Below are 21,155 nucleotides of genomic sequence, written 5' to 3' on the forward strand. Positions count from 1 at the left end.
AAGTAATCTTCCCATGCTCCATATTTGAATGGAACAGGAAGAAACCATAATAACTGCTGCAGTGGGATGTAGCCTCTAATCATGCCCTCCATGGTTGTTTGCCGATAGTAGATGTAGATGTAATGACTGCCTGACCAGGCCTGTTGCCACTGGCAGGTAAACTCCTGAGGCAATGGCTCTGCCCCTGCAGTGGATCACCCAAGCAAACCCCCCCCCCCCCCCCCCCCCCCCCCCCCCAATTCCCATGTCAGTGTTCTGCCCTGTTGCACTGTGATACCCATACTCATCTGCATCCATCTCGATGTCTACTGGCGAGGATACTATATCCCTCACCCCTGAAAAGGCCCTTAGGGCCGAAAATGGCTGGTTTGTGCTGTGAATTGTGGCACAAAACCAGAGAGGGTGTGAGATTTCCCAGCAGCAGATCGACTGTCGGAGGAGACAAGGCCAGTGCAGCTGGCTCTGCTAGGAGGGCGGAAGATACCAGAGGCTGGGGATGTCCTCTGTCAAGCGAACTGCTGTTCTACTCAAATTGTGAAATAATTTTTTTTCTCTCCAATTTGTTTCTGTGCTTCTTCCTTAGTTACCCAATCTACCCACCTAATTTTCAGCATCTTTTTTAATGTTTTGTTACTAGTACAACATTTCAGAATCTTTTAGTCCGTTCTTGGTTGAACGATTTATTGTCCATGTTTTACTTCCATCTGACCTTCAGGAAAAGCTTTTCTAACACTTAAATTTATATTTGATCCTAACAAAGTTCTCTTTTTCAGAAAAGCTTTGCTCACCTTATTGCTAGTTTGCATTTTATATCCTCTCTACTTCAGCCATCATCAGTTATTTTGCTGAGCCAAATAGTAAAACTCACCTACTGCTTTCAGTATCAGATTTACTAATCTAATTCCCACATCATCACTTGATTTGAGATGACTTCGTCTTTCTCTTGTGATATTAATATTAGAACCTCTTTCATCACACCACTGATTCTGTCAGTTTGTATTCAAAGTCCTTTGACATCTCGTGCAGAATTAAAATGTCTGTGGCATATCTTAAAAATTTTTATTAACTTTCTCTGAACTTGAATCTCCTTTACAGATCTCTCCTCGATTTTCTTTACTGCTTGCTCAATGTACAGATTGAATAACATTGGCTAAAGCAAAATTCTTGTTTCACTCCATTCTCGACTGCCACTTGTCATCTGTGTTTTCGATTTTTATTGCTGTTGTGTGGTTTCTGTTCAAATTGTAGATAACCTTTCATTTACTGTTTTTTCTCCCTACTGTCTTAATAATGTCAAAAAGTGTATTCCAGTCAACATTTTCAAAGTCCTTCTCTGCATCTACAAATGCTATAAATGTTTGTTTGCCTTTCTTCAGGCTATCTTTAAAGGTAATTCACAGAATCAGTATTGCCTCAAATGTTCCTACATGTTCAGAACCCAAACCGATCTTACACAAGGACAGCTTCTACCAGTCTTCTGTGAATTATTTATATCAGTATTTTGCAAATCTTTAAACTAATGGTTTGATGATGTCCATGCTTGTCAGACTTTGCCTTCTTCCCATTTAAGGATGATAACATAATCAATTCAGTGTCTAACAAAGGACAGCTGACGTACAGTATCATGAAGAAGATAAAATTCTCTCTTTTTTCATGAAGTTACAATTGAAGGATAAGAAGGAAAGAAAGACATGATGACAGAAACAACCGCAAAGAATTTGAAGAAAAAATTGAGTTTCAAATGTTGGCAAACTGTTGTGATATAATGGTATACGTTCATTCTTGCTGACTAGACATTGTTGAACTTATACTGGCAAGGCGACATATTAAAATGCTGAAAATGATTCATTGATATCACCAATGTGGAGGGTCCAGTGTGACAAATGGAAGTGTATTTCATTGATTACATAGAAGAGTATATTTTCAACTGATATCACCTTGATATGTCACTGCCTTGAAAAGTGTTGAAGATAGTCATTTGTATGACTGTTAAGTATCTGTGAGCTGATGTACCAGAGCACTGCAAAATAGAAAAAATGTCATCACATTTTTAAAGAGTTATCTGTGGTTAAAATGGACAAAAAGTTTGTTTTGTTGTGTATGCTTTTTTCCCCAGTCATATACATTGATAAATTTTTGGTGACATTAATATAATAAAGTTCAAATGTTTTTACACTGTAATAGGACTATCTTTGCAAATTTTTTGAACAAGTCAGGCTCATTGTGATACATCATTTTAATGGTGACATTGTTGTATAATTGTGCTATTACACGTTCTCCTCAATAATTAGCAGTTAAAGTGTTTTTTAAATCTGTTAAGCATTAATGTATTTATTCATTAAGTTATTTTTAAGTTAGCTACTTAAACTATATTGCAATTTTATTTTAGTTTCCTGGAGACCAACGTTCCGCTTCTTGTCCTCATTGAAGCGGCCAGGGCAGGAAATGAAAAGGAAGTTGAAGAATATGCCCTAGTCTTCACTGAACATGCAAATAAACTGGTCGAGGTAAAAATTTTAAATTTTTGAATTTATTACAGTGTTCAACTTCTTAAGCACTTCTCATTATTTAGTGTACGCCTTGGAAGTCTCAAAATATTTTTAGTTGTAAACCCTGTTTGTTACAAAAAGCATGGTATGATACTTGTAAAATTATGAGAGTTATTTTAAGTAGACATTTTTCAAACAGGCAGCAATTAGTATATTTATCATGTTTCTCAATTTTTCACTTAGGTATGTAACAATACGACAGAAGGAAAGTTGCTACTCACCATATAACGGAGATGCTGAGTCGCAATAGACACAGTAAAAAGATTCACACAATCATAGCTTTTGGCCATTGTGTCTATCGCGACTCAGCATCTCCGCTATATGGTGAGTAGCAACTTTCCTTCTCTCGTATTGTTACATTCCATCTTGGTTTTTCCATTGTTTGATTTCACTTAGGTATATGGGTTATGATGTCTGAGAAATGCCATGTTTTTAAGCTGAGTTCAACTAGACGAACACTTCAGTCTGAGGCGTACCAAAACTTTGAAAAATGAAGAAATGTTCAGGAAATTGGAAAGCTCTTAGTTGTGATGGTATTTACTGATGACTGGGGATCTTTGTATTGCATGTGAAGGAGAGGAAGAAGTAGAAAGAAGAAGAAAGGTGATGATGATCGTGGTTCATATTTCTGTTGTTCTTTCTTCTGCACTACTGTTCCTCACAGGGTCAGTTTTCTAGTTCACAGACTCCTACCTGAAATGCACTCTACCTTCCTCTGTGAAGCAGATCTGTTTATGGACATTATATCTATCTGGAATTACAAGAAGCATTGAAAGAAATGGAAGATAAAACTTGTGCTCCACATAATCAGTTTGTTAGAGTATTTTGTCCATTATTTTGAGGTTGGTTGTACCTTATTGTAATTTTTACAATAACAATTAAGAAACTGTTATGGAGAAGAAGAAAGTACAACATGCCTTTGATCATTTACAGTTGGACAATTGTAGAGGAGGAAATTGGCCATGACCTTTGTGCAGGGTCCATCACATTATTTGCCAGAAGTGGTCTAGATAAATTACAGAAAACCTGTATTAGACGATGGAAAATCCGGGATGGAATAATGACAGTATTATGAAAAGGATAGATTGCTACTCACCATATAGTGGAGATGTAGAGTCACAGACAGGCACAAAAAAAAGACTCCTGAACAAATAAGCTGTCAGCCAGAGGACTTTCTTCTGAAAGAGGCCCCCCCCCCCCGCCTCTCAAACACACACACAGACATATATATTCACACAATTAAAAGTCTCACAAACACATAACCACTGCATCTGGCCACTGAGGACAGACCGGTGGTTTTGTGTGTGTGTGTGTGTGTGTGTGTTTGTGTGTGTGTGTGTGTGTGTGTGTGTGTGTGTTCCTCCAGAAGAAAGTCCTCTGGCTGACAGCTTATTTGTTCAGGAGTCTTTTTGTTGTGCCTGTCTGCGACTATACATCTCTGCTATTAGTGGGTAGCAGTCTATTGTTTTCATAACACTGTCTAAACCTATATTAAGATGGCCAGAGAGTTGAACATCATCATCCTGATTATGAACACAGTATTTAGTTTGTACATTTTTGTCTTTACTTATTATACTTTAAACGTAGATGCCATAACATGGGCCATCCTGATGAATACCTTACTGGGAAATTTTGGTTTAGTCTAAATAAATCTCTCTGGTTTACAGGTTGCCAATTTAGCATGCAGCATGTCTGGAAATGAAGATGGAGTTAAGATGGTACGTTACGCTGCTGCACAGATAGAGAATCTTTGTCCTCAAGTGATAAATGCAGCACGCATTTTGGCAGCCAGGCCACGTTCAAAAGTTGCTCAAGAAAATATGGACGTCTTCCGTGATGCATGGGAAAACCAAGTGCGGATTTTGACAGAGGCTGTTGATGATATCACTACTATTGATGATTTCTTAGCAGTCTCAGGTAAATATGTGCATTAATTCATACTTCAGTAATGTAACAGGTAAGATAGCATTCAGTACAGCTTCTATAACAGTTGTAAATGTATGCAACAAAGTACAATTCTTTGCAAACCTTGCATAGTTGTGTGTTCCATTTTTTTTTCATACATTACTTGATGCTGCGTGGGGTAACCATGTGGTCTGAGGGGCCTTGCTTGGGTTCGCGCGGCTCCCACCATCGGAGGTTCAAGTTCTCCCTTGGGCACGGGTGTGTGTATGTGTGTTGTCCTTAGCGTAAGTTAGTTTAAGTTAGATGAAGTAGTGTGTACGCCTAGGGACTGATGACCTCATCAGTTTGGTCTCATAGGAACTTACCAGCACCTTATTTGATCTATGTAATAACACTTTCACTGTGGTCTTGGGATAGGAGATGCAAAAAAACTCCTTGTCCCCCCCCCCCCCCTTTCCCACCACACCCCCTCCCCTCGTTCCTTCAAAGCCTTGTGCTGTCATACTTCCTTACATTCTACCAGAAGACATTAGACTAGTATCACAAACACCAGTTCGAGCTTTGGTGAGGAAGAGAGACCTCAATTTTTGTCAGGTAATACATATCCAGGTGGTTGTTGGAGATTCTGTAGAGCTATCAAATTGTAGATATGTTGATTGCTAAGTTTCAGCTACTGTTCCAAAAAGTTCCAGACATTTTCTTTGGTACTAAGATTGGCCGACTTAGCGGACTTTTTCAGTATTCTGGAATGTTTGTGTATAGTCATATGAATCCACATGTTATCGTTACATTCATGGAAGATATAGAAGAAATTGTGTTGAAATAAACATCCTGCATCATGGTAACTTTAACCTGAGTGAGCAGATCCAAGCCTTGGTTCGAAAAACATATTCCTAAAACATCACAAAACCGTCACATCCTCCTCAAACTGTAGGTTAAGTGCCTCATTGGGATGTCAGTGCGCTCGACACCTTGCATAATTTGGAAAAAGGGAAAGTTGTAACTTGTTGTACCTCACTACCACCCAGGTCAGCAACTGCCCAGTTTCTATGTTCTTTGGCTCACTGAAGCTGTGCAGTTCTATGCACAGTGGCCATTTGTGAAGTACCTTAATTATAAAAGTCCATTGCAGGCAGTTGACTTTACATTGTTTACGGGGAATCTAGTTGAAATGGGCCTGCAGTCAGCTATACCAAAATTTCTGTCAAGTTTGAGACCGATTGTCATTGGTAATTAGGATAGTTTAGCGTGAGACTCATCTATGGTCCCAGTCGGCTAAGATCATATTTACAGTCAGCATCTTTGCGGCGTGTTACATGGGTCTGAGAGGAACACTACAGTATACTGCGTGGACACATAGGATAGTCCGCGTGGATAAACCAACAATGCATAGCTTTATGGTTATGGTCATGTCCAAACACAATAGGGCCTTTCTGCCATTGTTTCATGTCTCCACATCAACCCACCTCCATACAACTCTCTGGCCCGTAGACACCACTTCACTGCCTGAACTAGGGTCAGCAGTGTAGTGTCACTTGATTGTCTGGTACCAATTCTATACCACCTGGAGGACTAAAAAGTTACTATTGTGATCTTTTAAGGGGATAACTAACATTTTGTCTGCTGAGCTTACCAAGATAGCAGTTGGGTCTTGGTTACTGGAGACAGTGACCATATATTTGAGAGTTGTGTGAATATGTGTGTGTTCTACTTCTGAAGAAGGACTTTGTCTAAAAGCGGAAAATATTTCTTGTGTTCTTTTTTTCATTGAGGCTGTTTGTGATTCAATGCATACTCTTCGTGGTGAGTAGCAATCTGTCCTTTCCATATTGTTGTTATTCCATCCGGGGCTTCCATTGTTTGATTTTCCAACATAGAAGTAATATATTCAGACAACAAGGTAAATCTTATATTAGGTTTGTGCTGTCCTACTTTCCACATTATCTGTAACTCCAAATCAGTGTTTTTTCGTGATTGGGTGGGTGGATGAAGTATCTTCATCAGTTGTGAATATTCTTGCATAATTCTCGTTGCCTTTCTCTCCCGTCCGTGTTTCTTGTTACTTTACTTTCTTCAGGATGCCAGCATATTCAGGGATGTTCACAAAAACCCTAAATGTATTTACTGCTCGTCAGTTATTCTTGGCAATTCCTGTGAGGCCAGCAGTCTTGTCAGTTCCGCCAAGCAGCTGCAGTAACCGGTAGTGTGGATGTTGTGTCTCTGCAGGGTGTGTCCACTCCTGAGGCCAGTCTTCCCTTTTGAAGCCTGGGGATGCCAATGTAATTTTGCCTAGTACTAGGTGGATTTCCCATACTAAGACTTCAGGGCTGTTTCTTAGAACTCTGGCCACCCAGTTAGAACAGCTGTAAATTATATTTCCACTTCAGTGTGCTTTGCCCTCACAGAATTTAATGCATTGTATTGGGTTTTCTCTTTGTATATTGTGACATGCTGCTTGGTACCCTGTTACAGATTAACATATACGTCTTTGCATTGAACAGCAGATCTTGTACTTGAAGACAGTAATTACAAGATCTGATGTGCAGATTAATTTTTAGTCACAATTGCCTGAAATATTTTTGTAATGAATAATCATGGTATTTTGTGACACTTTGCGTAAAAATCTTGCACCTGATTTTCGGTGAGCAGAGGAAGTTGTTAGGGGATAAATAAGTTATGTCTTTTAAAAGTAATACTCTGTTATTTCTCAAGTTTCTTGTGCTTGTTTTCAGAAAACCATATTCTTGAAGATGTGAACAAGTGTGTGTTGGCGCTTCAGGAAGGGGATGCCGACACCTTAGATCGCACCGCGGGAGCCATTCGTGGCCGCTCATCCCGTGTTTGCAATGTCGTGGGGGCAGAAATGGATAACTATGAACCGGGAATATATACAGAGAGAGTTTTAGAGGCAGTTAAAGTATTGAGAGATCAAGGTAAGAGAACAATGCATTATGTTTTGTCATAAACAATACATATTGTTTTTCTCATAAATTAAGTGAAATACAAAAGAAATTCATGGCACTCTTTTATGCCAGCCTCTTCTGGGCCATCTAGAGGAAACATTCCTTATTTCCCAAAACCCTGGCCTGGTTCATGTTGACTGATGACATCTTTACAATCTGCACCCAAGCCCAGGACACCTTATCCTCATTCTTCCACAACCTCAACACCTTCTCTCCCATCCACTTCACCTGGTCCTCTTTCACCCGTCGCGCCACCTTCTTAGATGTCGATCTGAGAGAGGTGGTCCCATTCACACCTTTGTTCACATCAGACCCACCAATCACTGGCAGTACCTGCACTTTGACAGCTGCCACCACTTTCACACCAAAAAATCCCTCCCGTACAGCCTCGCCACCCATGGCAGTTGAATCTGTGGTGATGGGAACTTCCTTGCCCAGTATGCCGGAGGCCTCACAAAGGCCTTCACAGACAGGTAATACCCTCTAGACCTAATACACAAACAGATCACACATACCATATCCTCCCACACACCTGATCCTCACACCCATCCCAAGAACCAACCACAAAGAAGCACCCCCTTGTCACTCAATATCACCCAGGACTGGAACATGTGAACCATGTCCTCTGTCAGGGCTTTGATTATCTATCATGATGCTCTGAAATGACAGACATCCTACCCGAATACTTCCATCCCTTCCCAAAATGGTGTTCTGCAGCCCACCCAACCTCTACAACATCTTAGTCATCACTATGCCACTCCCATCCGCAATCTCCTGCCACAGGGATCATATGCTTGTGGAAAGACCCAGATTCAAGACTTGCCCAATCCACCCACTCGGCACTTCCTACTCCAGTCCCATCACAGGCGTATATATGCCAGCAGAGGCTTGGCCACCTGTGAAAGCAGCCATGTCATATACCAGCTCTGCTGCAACCACTGCACAGCACTTATACATTGGTATGACAACCAACCAGCTGTCAACCAGAATGAATTGCCACCGCCAAACTGTTGCCAAAAACAGTGTGGACTAGGGCACAACATGCAGCAGAACACAACATGCAAGATTTCAAAGGCTGCTTCACGACCCGGCCATCTGGATCCTCCCCACCACCACAGGCTTCCCTGAGCTGCGCAGATGAGAGCTATCCTCACTGCTCAGCCTTCGCTCCCGTAACCTCCGTGGCCTAAATCTAAGATAACTCACTGTCCCCACATCTCCCACCCAATAGCCATGATATGACAATATTGCAACCAGAAAAAACTGTAACAGAAAATCCCTGACGAAGCACAATATAATGTGCATTAATAGAAAATAAAGTAAAAAGTAAACAGCGTATCATATAAAACGAATGTTACTCCTGTATCAACTTTTGAATCATAATACTGGTTATATTCTGAAGTATTATTCACCAAACCCATAAGAGTTAACCTTGATTTCAAATTTTAAATTTTTATCTGCAAATTCCTGTGGTCCCCTGATTGAAAGTGAAAAGAATCTGGATGCAGATATAACTAGTGCCAACACTTATTCAGAAATATATTTTGTAACCTTATTGAAATTTATATACAGTGATTTGTTATGCATAGAATGTTGCATTTTACTCGAAGCTACAGCATATTAAAATTGAGTTAAATTATCTCTGTTTATTGTATCTTGAAAAGAAGACAACTATTTTTTTTTTTTTCTTTTATCTTTTGCTGAAGCTCTTTACCACCAATAAGGCATAAGGCATTGGATTTTATAAGAAAAATACTCTTTGTCAAAATCTTGTGAGATCTACAATATGCAAAAACAGTATGGTAATGCATGTGATGTGGAAATAGTGCAAGATGGTGAACCACATATAAGAAAGACAAATTACATTATAAGCCAGAAGCAGTACAATTAACTCATATTTTATAACATAGGACATTCATGTTTAACAATAACAATGCTTTTGAGGCTATAACAGGTACTCACCAGACTCAGTGTTTGAGTGAACTCAGAACTCTGAAGCTTTTGGCTGTTGAAATTGCAATGTTACTATTCATTATTTAATTGGATGGATAAAAATCTACTCACCAAGTGGCGGCAGAACTATTTAGCAATAAATAGTATTTTTGAGTATGAGTAAGCTTAAACAACTTGCCCAGTCCTGCAGCATAGCTACATCATGTACTTCCCTTGAGGTTTTACTTGCTAACAATGAATGTTATAGCATGTTGAGAAAGAATGTTTCTGCTTTATAAACCAAAGTGGTATCACATGATGAAGAATGTGGGTGCAAATTTTGAGGTACTGCTTATAAAATTAGGTAAATAATATTTAACTTTCTTACTTTATACCATGTTAATAACACTCATTTGCATTTATATGACTTGTTCTGTGGTGCAGTGATGCCAAATTTTGCTCAGCGAGTTGAGGTGGCGGTAGATGCTTTGTCTTCCAATCCACCCAAGGACGTGGATGAGAATGAGTTCATAGATGCATCTCGACTTGTATATGATGGTGTAAGAGAAATAAGAAGAGCTGTACTAATGAACAGAGTGAGTGTTTGCTTTTTCTAACAAATATTTACTCGTTATATCTGACAACTATCAGTAATGTGCATTGTGGTCAGTAATTTTAGGGTAAGATTTGTCTTTGCTATGGGACAAATATTATATGTGCATAAACATTACATAAGAGTGGCAGTGGGATATTAGGTAATGTTAGAAACATCTAGTAGACATATTAGGAACAGTTCAATAAATTCATACGATATGATATGTAGCTCTCTTTCTCGAATCAACAACTCAGCTCGTGAGATATTAGACGTGTAATAATTATCTGCATAAAGATTTAAAGTCATTTGCTTTTTTGAAGAAAGATGTACATTATTCACAAAGAAAAATTTTCAATAACTTGCCAGCAGCCATAAAAAGTTAAGCTACTTATTGAGTTCAGAGGAGCTTAAAAGATTTATTGGTGACCAATTCCTACTCCATTGTCAAAATTTCTTTATCGAATTGTAGGGTCAATTGACTCTACCAATACTGGATATTGGCTTTGTCCTGTGGTGTATTGGTATTGTGGTGTGTGTGGTCATATGTGTGCAAAAGAGTGGAACACTGACAACTTGTTTTGGAATATAATTTGCAGTGAGAGACTGATCTGCAATGCAGGTGGAAGTCTAGGTTAGATGCTTTATAAATATATATTGTGTATTTTTGTTTTTATGACATGCTCTACATCCTTGAGGATCACCTCACAATGGAACTATGGAACAAAAAGGGAAGATAGGTGCAGGGGACCAGTTTACAAGTTTTGTGAAACTAAGTACTAGTCTTTAACAGGTAACAGAAAACTTCGGACAAATCTGTAAGTGTTTCAACAAAGAAGATCAGGTGTTAATAGTTGGGGCAGCTGGGATAAAAACCAGAAATACTGTTTGAGGCATGACCTGGAAGAAATAGAAGCAGCTACTGAGCATCTAATCTGCTGCCTGCCTACAGCTATCCCATGCCTGTCAGTACAAAGTGCTTTGTGCTGTGCTATACCTTGTGTTTAAACAGTGAACGAAGTAAACTGTTGCTCCCTCCCCCTCCTCCTTTCCCCTTAATTTTATTTAAAGTGAATCTGTGTACATTAACTTACTTGGCAAAAAGTATTGTGTACCTCAATGACTGATACCTCAAACAGCTTTCCGGAGAAAGACGTATCTGTCCAACAGTGTCAGTGCTTCTGAAGTGATTAGTTTACTTTTTAATTGCTTATTATGGATTGTATGGAAACTAGTTCATTGTGATCTTTCCTTTATGAGAGATCACAATCATATAAAATTTTTTGAAAGAAATTTCCACCACTTGACTGTTAATTGTTCATTTAATTTACACAGTCATGATTTTGGCTTTGTAGCCATTCTGCAGTTTATGTTGAAATGTTAAAATCTGTCTGAGCTGTCTGTGACTGTAATTGTCGAAATATGTTGAAGGAAATGTTAAAATATTTGTGACAAGTCACAGGCAATTCAGCATGCACTTGAGAATCAGAGCCGAAATCTTGATTGTATAAAATAAATGACCAATTTACCATCAAATGGTGGAAATTTATAAAAAAAGTTCTTCTTGAATGGAAAGTGTTGTCCCATAATATTGTGCCACAAGGTATTAACTAATTAAAACAAGCAAAATTAGAGTTATTTTCCAACTTTTATGAGGACGAGGAAAAACATTCTTGACCCGCCACAGAGGTGGCACTGATATGAATCGGTGCTGGTTTTCTTTAAGTTCTGGGGTAGCATGACCAGCTTCGGGTTAACTCGTGTTCCCTATGGTTATCGGGATCAAGTGAAACACTGATTTTAGGTCACATTCAGAATTCAGGCAGCCATTATTGAAAGAAATTAAATTGACAGAGACTCCCAGTTCATCTTGTAATAAAACAATGAAAAATGAAATCTACTTGCCTTGCCTTAATACTAGGGAGTAAAAAGTAAAGTAAATGAGTTGTTAATTTATTTGCGAGATCTTAGTAGTTGGAAAGAACGGGATGCAGACCTACTTCTTCCGATTGCATGACAGTGTATCTCTAACAATGTGGCCGTGCTAAACATGTGCAACATTTAACAATACTGTTATTTATGTTAGGGTCTCCTGAAAGCTTTTATTGCTGATGTATCAGTAATTGACATTTAATTATAAGAAATTGTACCAAGGGTGACTTGTTTGTTATGAATCTTCAGTGCACCAAAAACAGATTAGAAATATAAAGCTACCCATGAATGAAACATAACACTTTTTGATTGGCCTTCCATTCTAACTTTTGATTGATCACTTGTTTAGAGCTCTGAAGGCATGGTGAGATTATTGCCTAACTTCAGGTTATTTCTGTTCTTGCCTTTACTGACTTTGTTCTGAGAGGATTGTAGTATGTGCAGTAGAACAATGAATAACTGCGTCTCTCTCTTGAATGAATCGTAGTACAGCTGAAATAATTTCCACACTTGGCACTGTGGTTTCTAGTTATTGTGCAGAAAGTGCTACAAAACAGGTATTTGTTCATTTTGTTTACATACCAGCAAACATTTGAAGAGAAATGGCACAATTTTAGTGTGATTTCTGGCACGTACACCTAGAGAAATGGCATAATTTATTCAAATATTTACAGTGTGCTGTAGCGTGTTACCGCTTGCTCACTGGTTGCCACTGATAAACTTTCATAAAACTTTAAGCATAATTTCAAACATTTCCTACACTTTTTCTCGCTTCCTTGCTTAAAGTCAAATAATTAACACATTAACTCATTTCTAAAGTAATCAGAGGTTTCAAGCTATTTTATTCATGGGAGTTTGATTCTTTAAAGAATCTGGGGTTTACTGGTTTATGTAAAGGTTTGGATATAGTAGTAGTCACATTCATAAAAAAGGAATATAAGTACAAAAATGTAGAAAAAATAAATTCTGTGCAATCAGGATATAGAAGCATGTGCTTGTGAGTTTATATTGGGAAATGTGATACTTGTTATCATGACAGTATAGTGGTCTCCACTGCGTAGTTGATAAGTTTCTTGAAGAATGTTGATGCATTATTGTGCTGTCTGTGAGGCAGAAGGAAGGGTGAGTTTAATGTAAATTTCTTGAAGGACTCTGATAGGAAAAGTGAGCTAGAGATGCTGTTAGCCACATGTTATTTATATACATGTGGTGTCCGTTCTCTCAGACTTGTCCAAAAGAACAGACACCATTGTTGATACTACAGCCATACATATACAGGGTGTTTCAAAAATGACCGGTATATTTGAAACGGCAATACAAACTAAACGAGCAGCGATAGAAATACACCGTTTGTTGCAATATGCTTGGGACAACAGTACATTTTCAGGCAGACAAACTTTCGAAATTACAATAGTTACAATTGTCAACAACAGATGGCGCTGCGGTCTGGGAAACTCTATAGTACGATATTTTCCACATATCCACCATGCGTAGCAATAATATGGCGTAGTCTCTGAATGAAATTACCCGAAACCTTTGACAACGTGGCTTCACATGCAGATGAGATGTACTGCTTCAGCTGTTCAATTGTTTCTGGATTCTGGCGGTACACCTGGTCTTTCACGTGTCCCCACAGAAAGAAGTCACAGGGGTTCATGTCTGGCGAATAGGGAGGCCAATCCACGCCGCCTCCTGTATGTTTCGGATAGCCCAAAGCAATCACACGATCATCGAAATATTCATTCAGGAAATTAAAGACGTCGGCCGTGCGATGTGGCCGGGCACCATCTTGCATAAACCACGAGGTGTTCGCAGTGTCATCTAAGGCAGTTTGTACCGCCACAAATTCACGAAGAATGTCCGGATAGCGAGATGCAGTAATCGTTTCGGATCTGAAAAATGGGCCAATGATTCCTTTGGAAGAAATGGCGGCCCAGACCAGTACTTTTTGAGGATGCAGGGACGATGGGACTGCAACATGGGGCTTTTTGGTTCCCCATATGCGCCAGTTCTGTTTATTGACGAAGCTGTCCAGGTAAAAATAAGCTTCATCAGTAAACCAAATGCTGCCCACATGCATATCGCCGTCATCAATCCTGTGCACTATATCGTTAGCGAATGTCTCTCGAGCAGCAATGGTAGCGGCGCTGAGGGGTTGCCGCGTTTGAATTTTGTATGGATAGAGGTGTAAACTCTGGCGCATGAGACGATACGTGGACGTTGGCGTCATTTGGACCGCAGCTGCAACACGGCAAACGGAAACCCGAGGCCACTGTTGGATCACCTGCTGCACTAGCTGCGCGTTGCCCTCTGTGGTTGCCGTATGCGGTGGCCCTACCTTTCCAGCACGTTCATCCGTCACGTTCCCAGTCCGTTGAAATTTTGCAAACAGATCCTTTATTGTATCGCTTTTCGGTCCTTTGGTTACATTAAACCTCCGTTGAAAACTTCGTCTTGTTGCAACAACACTGTGTTCTAGGCGGTGGAATTCCAACACCAGCAAAATCCTCTGTTCTAAGGAATAAACCACGTTGTCTACAGCACACTTGCACGTTGTGAACAGCACACGCTTACAGCAGAAAGACGACGTACAGAATGGCGCACCCACAGACTGCGTTGTCTTCTATATCTTTCACATCACTTGCAGCGCCATCTGTTGTTGAAAATTGTAACTACTGTAATTTCGAAAGTTTGTCCGCCTGAAAATGTACTGTTGTCCCAAGCATATTGCAACAAACGGTGTATTTCTATCGCTGCTCGTTTAGTTTTTATTGCCGTTTCAAATATACCAGTCATTTTTGAAACACCCTGTACATGATGAAATGAAGATGAAATAGAAATTCTGACATTGCTGCAATCGGGCATTAAAATGAATTCAGTGGCAACATATTATTTAGTATCAATCATAAATTTCACTACCAGAGTTCCTCAACATAGTAGTACCATTATACAGGTAGACAATGTATTCATACAAGCAGAAGTTAAAGATACATGGCTATTCTGTGGTAAACTATTCGTCAGTCACATTGTGTAACTTAACCCCACGTTCAGTTTACAAACCTGCTAACAAAACTGTGAGGCTGATTAATGACAAAACTGGTGAAGATTTTTTTTAAAAAAAGCTTAAAAATGTTGACTGATGTGAAGTTTACAGTGAGCCTAATACTAGCTCAAAATTCAAGATATTTCTTAATGAATTTATTTCTGTTTTGAAAGGGGTTTAAAGTTCCTACGGAGTGGATAACATTTCCAATCAGACAATGAAAAGTTTTGGCTATATAATATGGGAGGTTCTCAGTCACTTACGTAATGCCTTATTAATTGTGAGTTTTCCCATGTGGATTAAAATATGTCATTGTTGGGGAACTCTGTAGGAAAGCAGCTCTGCAGATGTCAATAACTACTACCCAGTGGCAACACTACATCATTTTCTAAAATATCTGAAAAGGTAATGTACTTTGGAGTTGTCACCCTAGCCAAGCACAGTTTGAATTTCAAAAGGGCCACTCTAGTGAATCAGCTATTAACTCACTTACTGAGCACATAATAAAATCTTAGGTGATGAAATATCAACATTTGGGATCTTCCATTACTTATCAAAGGCATTTGATTGTGTTGGTCATAATATTCTATCAGAGAAACAAGATGATGGAAGGTCCAGGGTGGAATAACAACATTATCAAAAGGATAGGTTGGCAGGCTGGCACAAAACACTGCTATATATTTCAGCTTTCAGCCAAAAGGCCTTCTTCTGAAGTAGAAAACACACATACATTCACACAAGCACAACTTAAACACATGGGACAAATATCTCTGGACACTGAGTCTGACCACAGTGGCCAGAGAAAGTGGTCGTGTGTGTGTGTGTGTGTGTGTGTGTGTGTGTGTGTGTTTGTGTTTGCATTTGTGTTTGCGTTTGTGTTTTCTGCTTCAAAAAAAGAACTTTTGGTTACTTGAAAGCTAAAATGCAGAGCAGTAATTCTGTTGTGCCTGTCTGCGATTCAACACATCTGCTGTATGGTGAGTAGCAATCTATCCTTTTCATAATATTGTAAGAGAAGTTTTTATGGAATATGTAGTTCAGCACATGTTGGGTTTTGTTTGAATTTAAGAAACAGAATGCTGGAAGCTACCCTAGGCTGTTCAGGTAATACAAAGAGCAAAGCCACATCATCTGCATGGGGAGAACATACAGGGGGAGTCCTAGAGGGTTCAGTCATTGGCCCACTGCTGTTCTTGCTTTATGTTAATGATCTGCCATTTTATTTGAATCAGGAGACAGAATTAATCCTGATTACAGATGACCATTATAGCGAAATGAGCGAAGAAGTATCAATAGAGAAAATAGTAAATCATATTTTTGTTGAAGTTGCTGATTAGTTTTGCACAAATGGGCTAGCTTTAAAAAATCACAGCTCATCCAGCTTTGTACAGTCAAAAGTATCCTGCATTCTATTAACGTACTATACCAACAAGAAATAATTAAAAGAGTAGACAATTCTAAGTTCTTAGGTTTGTGCCGCTATTGATGAAAACTTAAACCTTATAGTAAACCTGATAAAATGTTGAGTTTTGTGACTTCTGCGATAATGGTAATTGCTAACTTTCTGGATGCAGAAGTCTGTAAGTTCATTCACTGGAGTCTTATGGGATAATATTTTGGGGTGACTCCTCATTAAGGTCAAAATTATTCATTACACAAAAGAAAGTAATTAGAATTATATTTGGGGTGCACATACGTACTGCATAACTCTCTTTAAGCAACTGGGAATATTAATCACATCCTCACTTTCTGTACAAAGACAATTTATTTATGTTCAAGAATTCCCCTATGATATAGAAGAAGGAGTCATTAAAGAGAAACATATTTAATCTACATTTGAAAACACTTCTGTTATTTTCAGACATTTCATTTCCATTGGTATATAGTCAAAAAGTTTTATAGCTGCATATTTCAGCCCCTTCTGTGGCAAAGTTGTATTCATAACAGATTAATGCAGATCTTTTTCCTTCTAGTGTTGTGATTGTGAATGTTTCTGTGTATATATATATATATATATATAGAGAGAGAGAGAGAGAGAGAGGGAGAGAGGGAAACATTCCACGTGGGAAAAATTATATATAAAAACAAAGATGAGTTGACTTACCGAACGAAAGCGCTGGCAGGTCGATAGACACACAAACATACACACAAAATTCAAGCTTTCGCAACAAACTGTTGCCTCTTCGTTCGGTAAGTCACCTCATATATATATATATATATATTTCCTGATGAGGCAACAGTTTGTTGCGAAAGCTTGAATTTTGTGTGTATGTTTGTGTGTCTATCGACCTGCCAGCGCTTTTGTTCGGTAAGTCACCTCATCTTTGTTTATATATATATATATATATAAAAACAAAGATGAGGTGACTTACCGAACAAAAGCGCTGGCAGGTCGATAGACACACAAACAAGTTATATATCCAAAAACAAAGATGATGTGACTTACCAAATGAAAGTGCTGGCAGGTCGACAGACACACAAACAACCACAAACATACACACAAAATTCAAGCTTTCGCAACAAACTGTTGCCTCATCAGGAAAGAGGGAAGGAGAGGGAAAGACGAAAGGATGTGGGTTTTAAGGGAGAGGGTAAGGAGTCATTCCAATCCCGGGAGCGGAAAGACTTACTTTGGGGGAAAAAAGGACGGGTATACACTCGCACACACACACATATCCATCCACACATATACAGACACAAGCAGACATATTTAAAGACAAAGAGTGTGGGGCGCCCCAAACTCTTTGTCTTTAAATATGTCTGCTTGTGTCTGTATATGTGTGGATGGATATGTGTGTGTGTGTGCGCGCAAGTGTATACCTGTCCTTTTTTCCCCCTAAGGTAAGTCTTTCCGCTCCCGGGATTGGAATGACTCCTTACCCTCTCCCTTAAAACCCACTTCCTTTCGTCTTCCCCTCTCCTTCCCTCTTTCCTGATGAGGCAACAGTCTGTTGCGAAAGCTTGAATTTTGTGTGTATGTTTGTGTTTGTTTGTGTGTCTATCGACCTGCCAGCGCTTTTGTTCGGTAAGTCACCTCATCTTTGTTTTTATATATCCCTAAGGTAAGTCTTTCCGCTCCCGGGATTGGAATGACTCCTTACCCTCTCCCTTAAAACCCACTTCCTTTCGTCTTCCCCTCTCCTTCCCTCTTTCCTGATGAGGCAACAGTCTGTTGCGAAAGCTTGAATTTTGTGTGTATGTTTGTGTTTGTTTGTGTGTCTATCGACCTGCCAGCGCTTTTGTTCGGTAAGTCACCTCATCTTTGTTTTTATATATATATTATGTTTGTCTTGTTGAAATGTTCCATATTGTAACATATTTTATTGTGAATGTGTTCTATGGAACAGTTGTACAATTAAATTTGCCATGTTAATATATTATCAAAATAGTAAATTAACTAATTAATGGTGCCATGTTAATTGGTGGTGGTGGTGATAAATAAAAACAAGTAAATAAATAAGTAAAGAATTTTCAGCAGATATTTATCTCTTACGCATGTTATTCATTTTTCCTGCCTTTCAGACTGATGAAGAACTTGACCCAGAAGATGTTGAATTTGATGAACATTACACAATTGAAACAAGGAGCAAATGTAAGCAATCCATTTATTAATGGTGTTAGATCTTTTTTGCCATTATTTCTTTATTATCAGATTCAAATATCTTTGTTGTATTTGACTTTCAAAAAGTAATACAGAAAACATTAATTAATTTCAGCGAGTGCTCATACAGGAGAACATGGTGTTGACGAGTATCCTGACATCAGTGGAATCACAACTGCAAGGGTAAGGCTTAAACTTTACTTGTTCCTTCTACAGCAAGACTTACTTTACTGTATTATTAAGACTTTCTTTGCCATTTAATAGTCATTAGTATTATAGTAGAATTATCATTTTTAGGTAATGTAATCTGCCAGACTGTAAGTCATTAAAAATGAAAAACTAAAGGATGCTTGAATGAATGAGAGAGAGAGAGAGAGAGAGAGAGAGAGAGAGAGAGAGATAGAGTCTTCTCTATGCTAAACTAGACATTTCCTTTATTTCTTTCTTGTATGATGATAAGTAAATATGAAGTACTGAAATATGCATTATTGCAGCAATTTGATCCATCTGGAATCATTATTTTTGAAGAAATTTATGACTGACTTTTTCATTTATTTATTTATTTGTTTATTTTTGTCTGAGTTATAGGTTAACGTAGAAATAAATTATGGTTTGCAATCGAACATACTTATATTATCTGATGGTGAATTTGTATGGCCTAGACTGATATATATAATTAAAAAATTACAAGGTGGTCACTGTGTTTTCCTGAGACAGTTTGCCTGCTCTGTGTAAGACAACCATTTTCTTTCATAAGTGTTCAGTGTAGTGAGAATCAGTTTCCAGAACACCATTTGTTCAATGAATGACTGACACATTTGAAAGTGCAATAACTGATCAACATGAGGTATACCTGCCGGAGAGTAAGACTGAAAGAATTGGAAGAGAGGTGGGAAATGGCAAAACAATTTACTGAGGGCAAATTAAAAACTGAGCGCAAGGGTATTATTGCATGAGAGAGGACAATGACAAAGATAAATGAGAACTGCAAGTTGTGTGTGTGATGAGCACACACTGTTAATGTAGGTGTTCATTGGTTACAAGGTCTGTGAACATTTGTAATAGGAAGGCCATGCAGTATTGCAGAATAAAATGAATACAAATCAGCAAGAAATGGGTGCGAGCTGGATAGAGAGAAATATGAAAAAGAAATATCAGGTGGGTGGTGCTGGCCTAGAGAGAAATATGTGAGAGGTGCATCAAGAGGTGGGGATCTTACCTCTTCTGCCTGTCAGTCTTTTTTCCACCCTCTGTAGCCAAACCTCTCTCTTTAATGGTGCTCAATTTCATTATGTGCCATACCTAAACAGCAGATACAAATAATATGGACTCTGTTTGTAGATGAGTTTGATATTGAACAGTTGGGTATCTCAGCTCTGGGTTAATTTTATAAATAATCTGAGGGCAGCAGGCAACCACTTTTTGGCAAATGAATTGGGAGTACACATAGACACACATGTTGTTGTTGTTGTTGTTGTTGTTGTTGTGGTCTTTAGTCCAGAAACTGGTTTGATGCAGCTATCCATTACGTAAAGAACAGGAAATGGCATTAGCTTTTACCTTACTTCTACCTATAGTATACTTCCTCTTCCCCCTCCCCTCTCTCTCTTCCCCCTCCCCTCCCCCCTCTTTTTTCTCCCTCCCCTCCCCCCTCTCTTTCACCCTAACCTCCTTGCCATGGCAACAATGGCTTTCTTGTCATATCCCACTGTAATTGTCTCCTACTCCAACTTTGGACACCCCATTTCCCTTTTCTTCTCTTATTCATGCCCACACTCTGCCCTATAGTTTTGCAGTTGTTAACAATATTAAGCTCTGTTTTGCCACTCTGCGGGTCTGGGGTTAGAATGGGCCTGAGGTATTCCTGCTTGTCATAAGAGGTGGCTAAAAGGAGTCTCACACATTTTGGCCTTTATGTGATGGTCCCCTGTAGGGTTTGACCTCCATTTTTCAAAATTTTCCCAATGAGCGAGCCAATTGGGGAGGGCGCCTTACATGGTGCATAGTGTCCATCATGCGCTGAGACCTCTCGCATCCTTCCTTGAAGTGGATCTGCACTTCTGCTCATTCTCCAACTGTTGGGTGAGGTCACCCATCTGGGTGCATTTTCCTCCATCCAATGTGCAGATCGCTTTCTGCACTGTCGACTATAATGGACTTCTTAGCTCATTTGTGCCAATATCCATCACGGCAGCCAGTCCGTTGTGGTGGGGCCGCCATGTACCCTGTTGGTTGTAGTCCCGTGACCACACAAGGATCGCTCTGCTGATGCCTGCGTCGTTAACTCCCCACGTATGCCAAGGAGTAGATGCCCATCATCCTGGGGCATCAGGACTCTCAGCAATGGCCATCCTGCCAGGTGACCCGTGCTGAGGCTGGGTGGCGCTCATGGGGAGGGCCCCTGATCGGAGTGGGTGGCATTAGGGCGGATGACACGCCATGAAGCATAGTACGTCGTCTCTTGCTGGTGGTCAAACACCAGCAGTCTCTAAGCGGTCAAGATCTAACTTCAGCGCTAAGAAATACAACCCCAAATCTCATCCCCACCCCGACCCCCTCCCCGGGCCACACCATGGCAGAAATGCCCCCCTCCCCGGGCTACACTATGGCAGTAATGCCAGGCTAAGGATGGCAGTGA

At 39.4% G+C, this 21,155-nt stretch overlaps 1 protein-coding gene across 2 annotated transcripts in view; it reads left to right on the plus strand.

Annotated features, from left to right (window-relative positions):
* The window catches only part of LOC126481011 (catenin alpha), a 152,473-nt gene that overhangs the window by 95,566 nt on the left and 35,752 nt on the right, over window positions 1–21,155 (plus strand). For both annotated transcript variants that reach the window (XM_050104467.1, XM_050104468.1), the window contains 6 exons: window positions 2,390–2,507; window positions 4,217–4,466; window positions 7,187–7,387; window positions 9,794–9,945; window positions 18,439–18,508; window positions 18,633–18,700. In XM_050104467.1, coding sequence (XP_049960424.1) covers window positions 2,390–2,507; window positions 4,217–4,466; window positions 7,187–7,387; window positions 9,794–9,945; window positions 18,439–18,508; window positions 18,633–18,700 — 859 coding nt within the window. The remainder of the gene's footprint in view (window positions 1–2,389; window positions 2,508–4,216; window positions 4,467–7,186; window positions 7,388–9,793; window positions 9,946–18,438; window positions 18,509–18,632; window positions 18,701–21,155) is intronic.

The sequence above is a fragment of the Schistocerca serialis genome, chromosome 5 (genome assembly GCF_023864345.2).
Source record: "Schistocerca serialis cubense isolate TAMUIC-IGC-003099 chromosome 5, iqSchSeri2.2, whole genome shotgun sequence".
NCBI lineage: Eukaryota > Metazoa > Arthropoda > Insecta > Orthoptera > Acrididae > Schistocerca > Schistocerca serialis.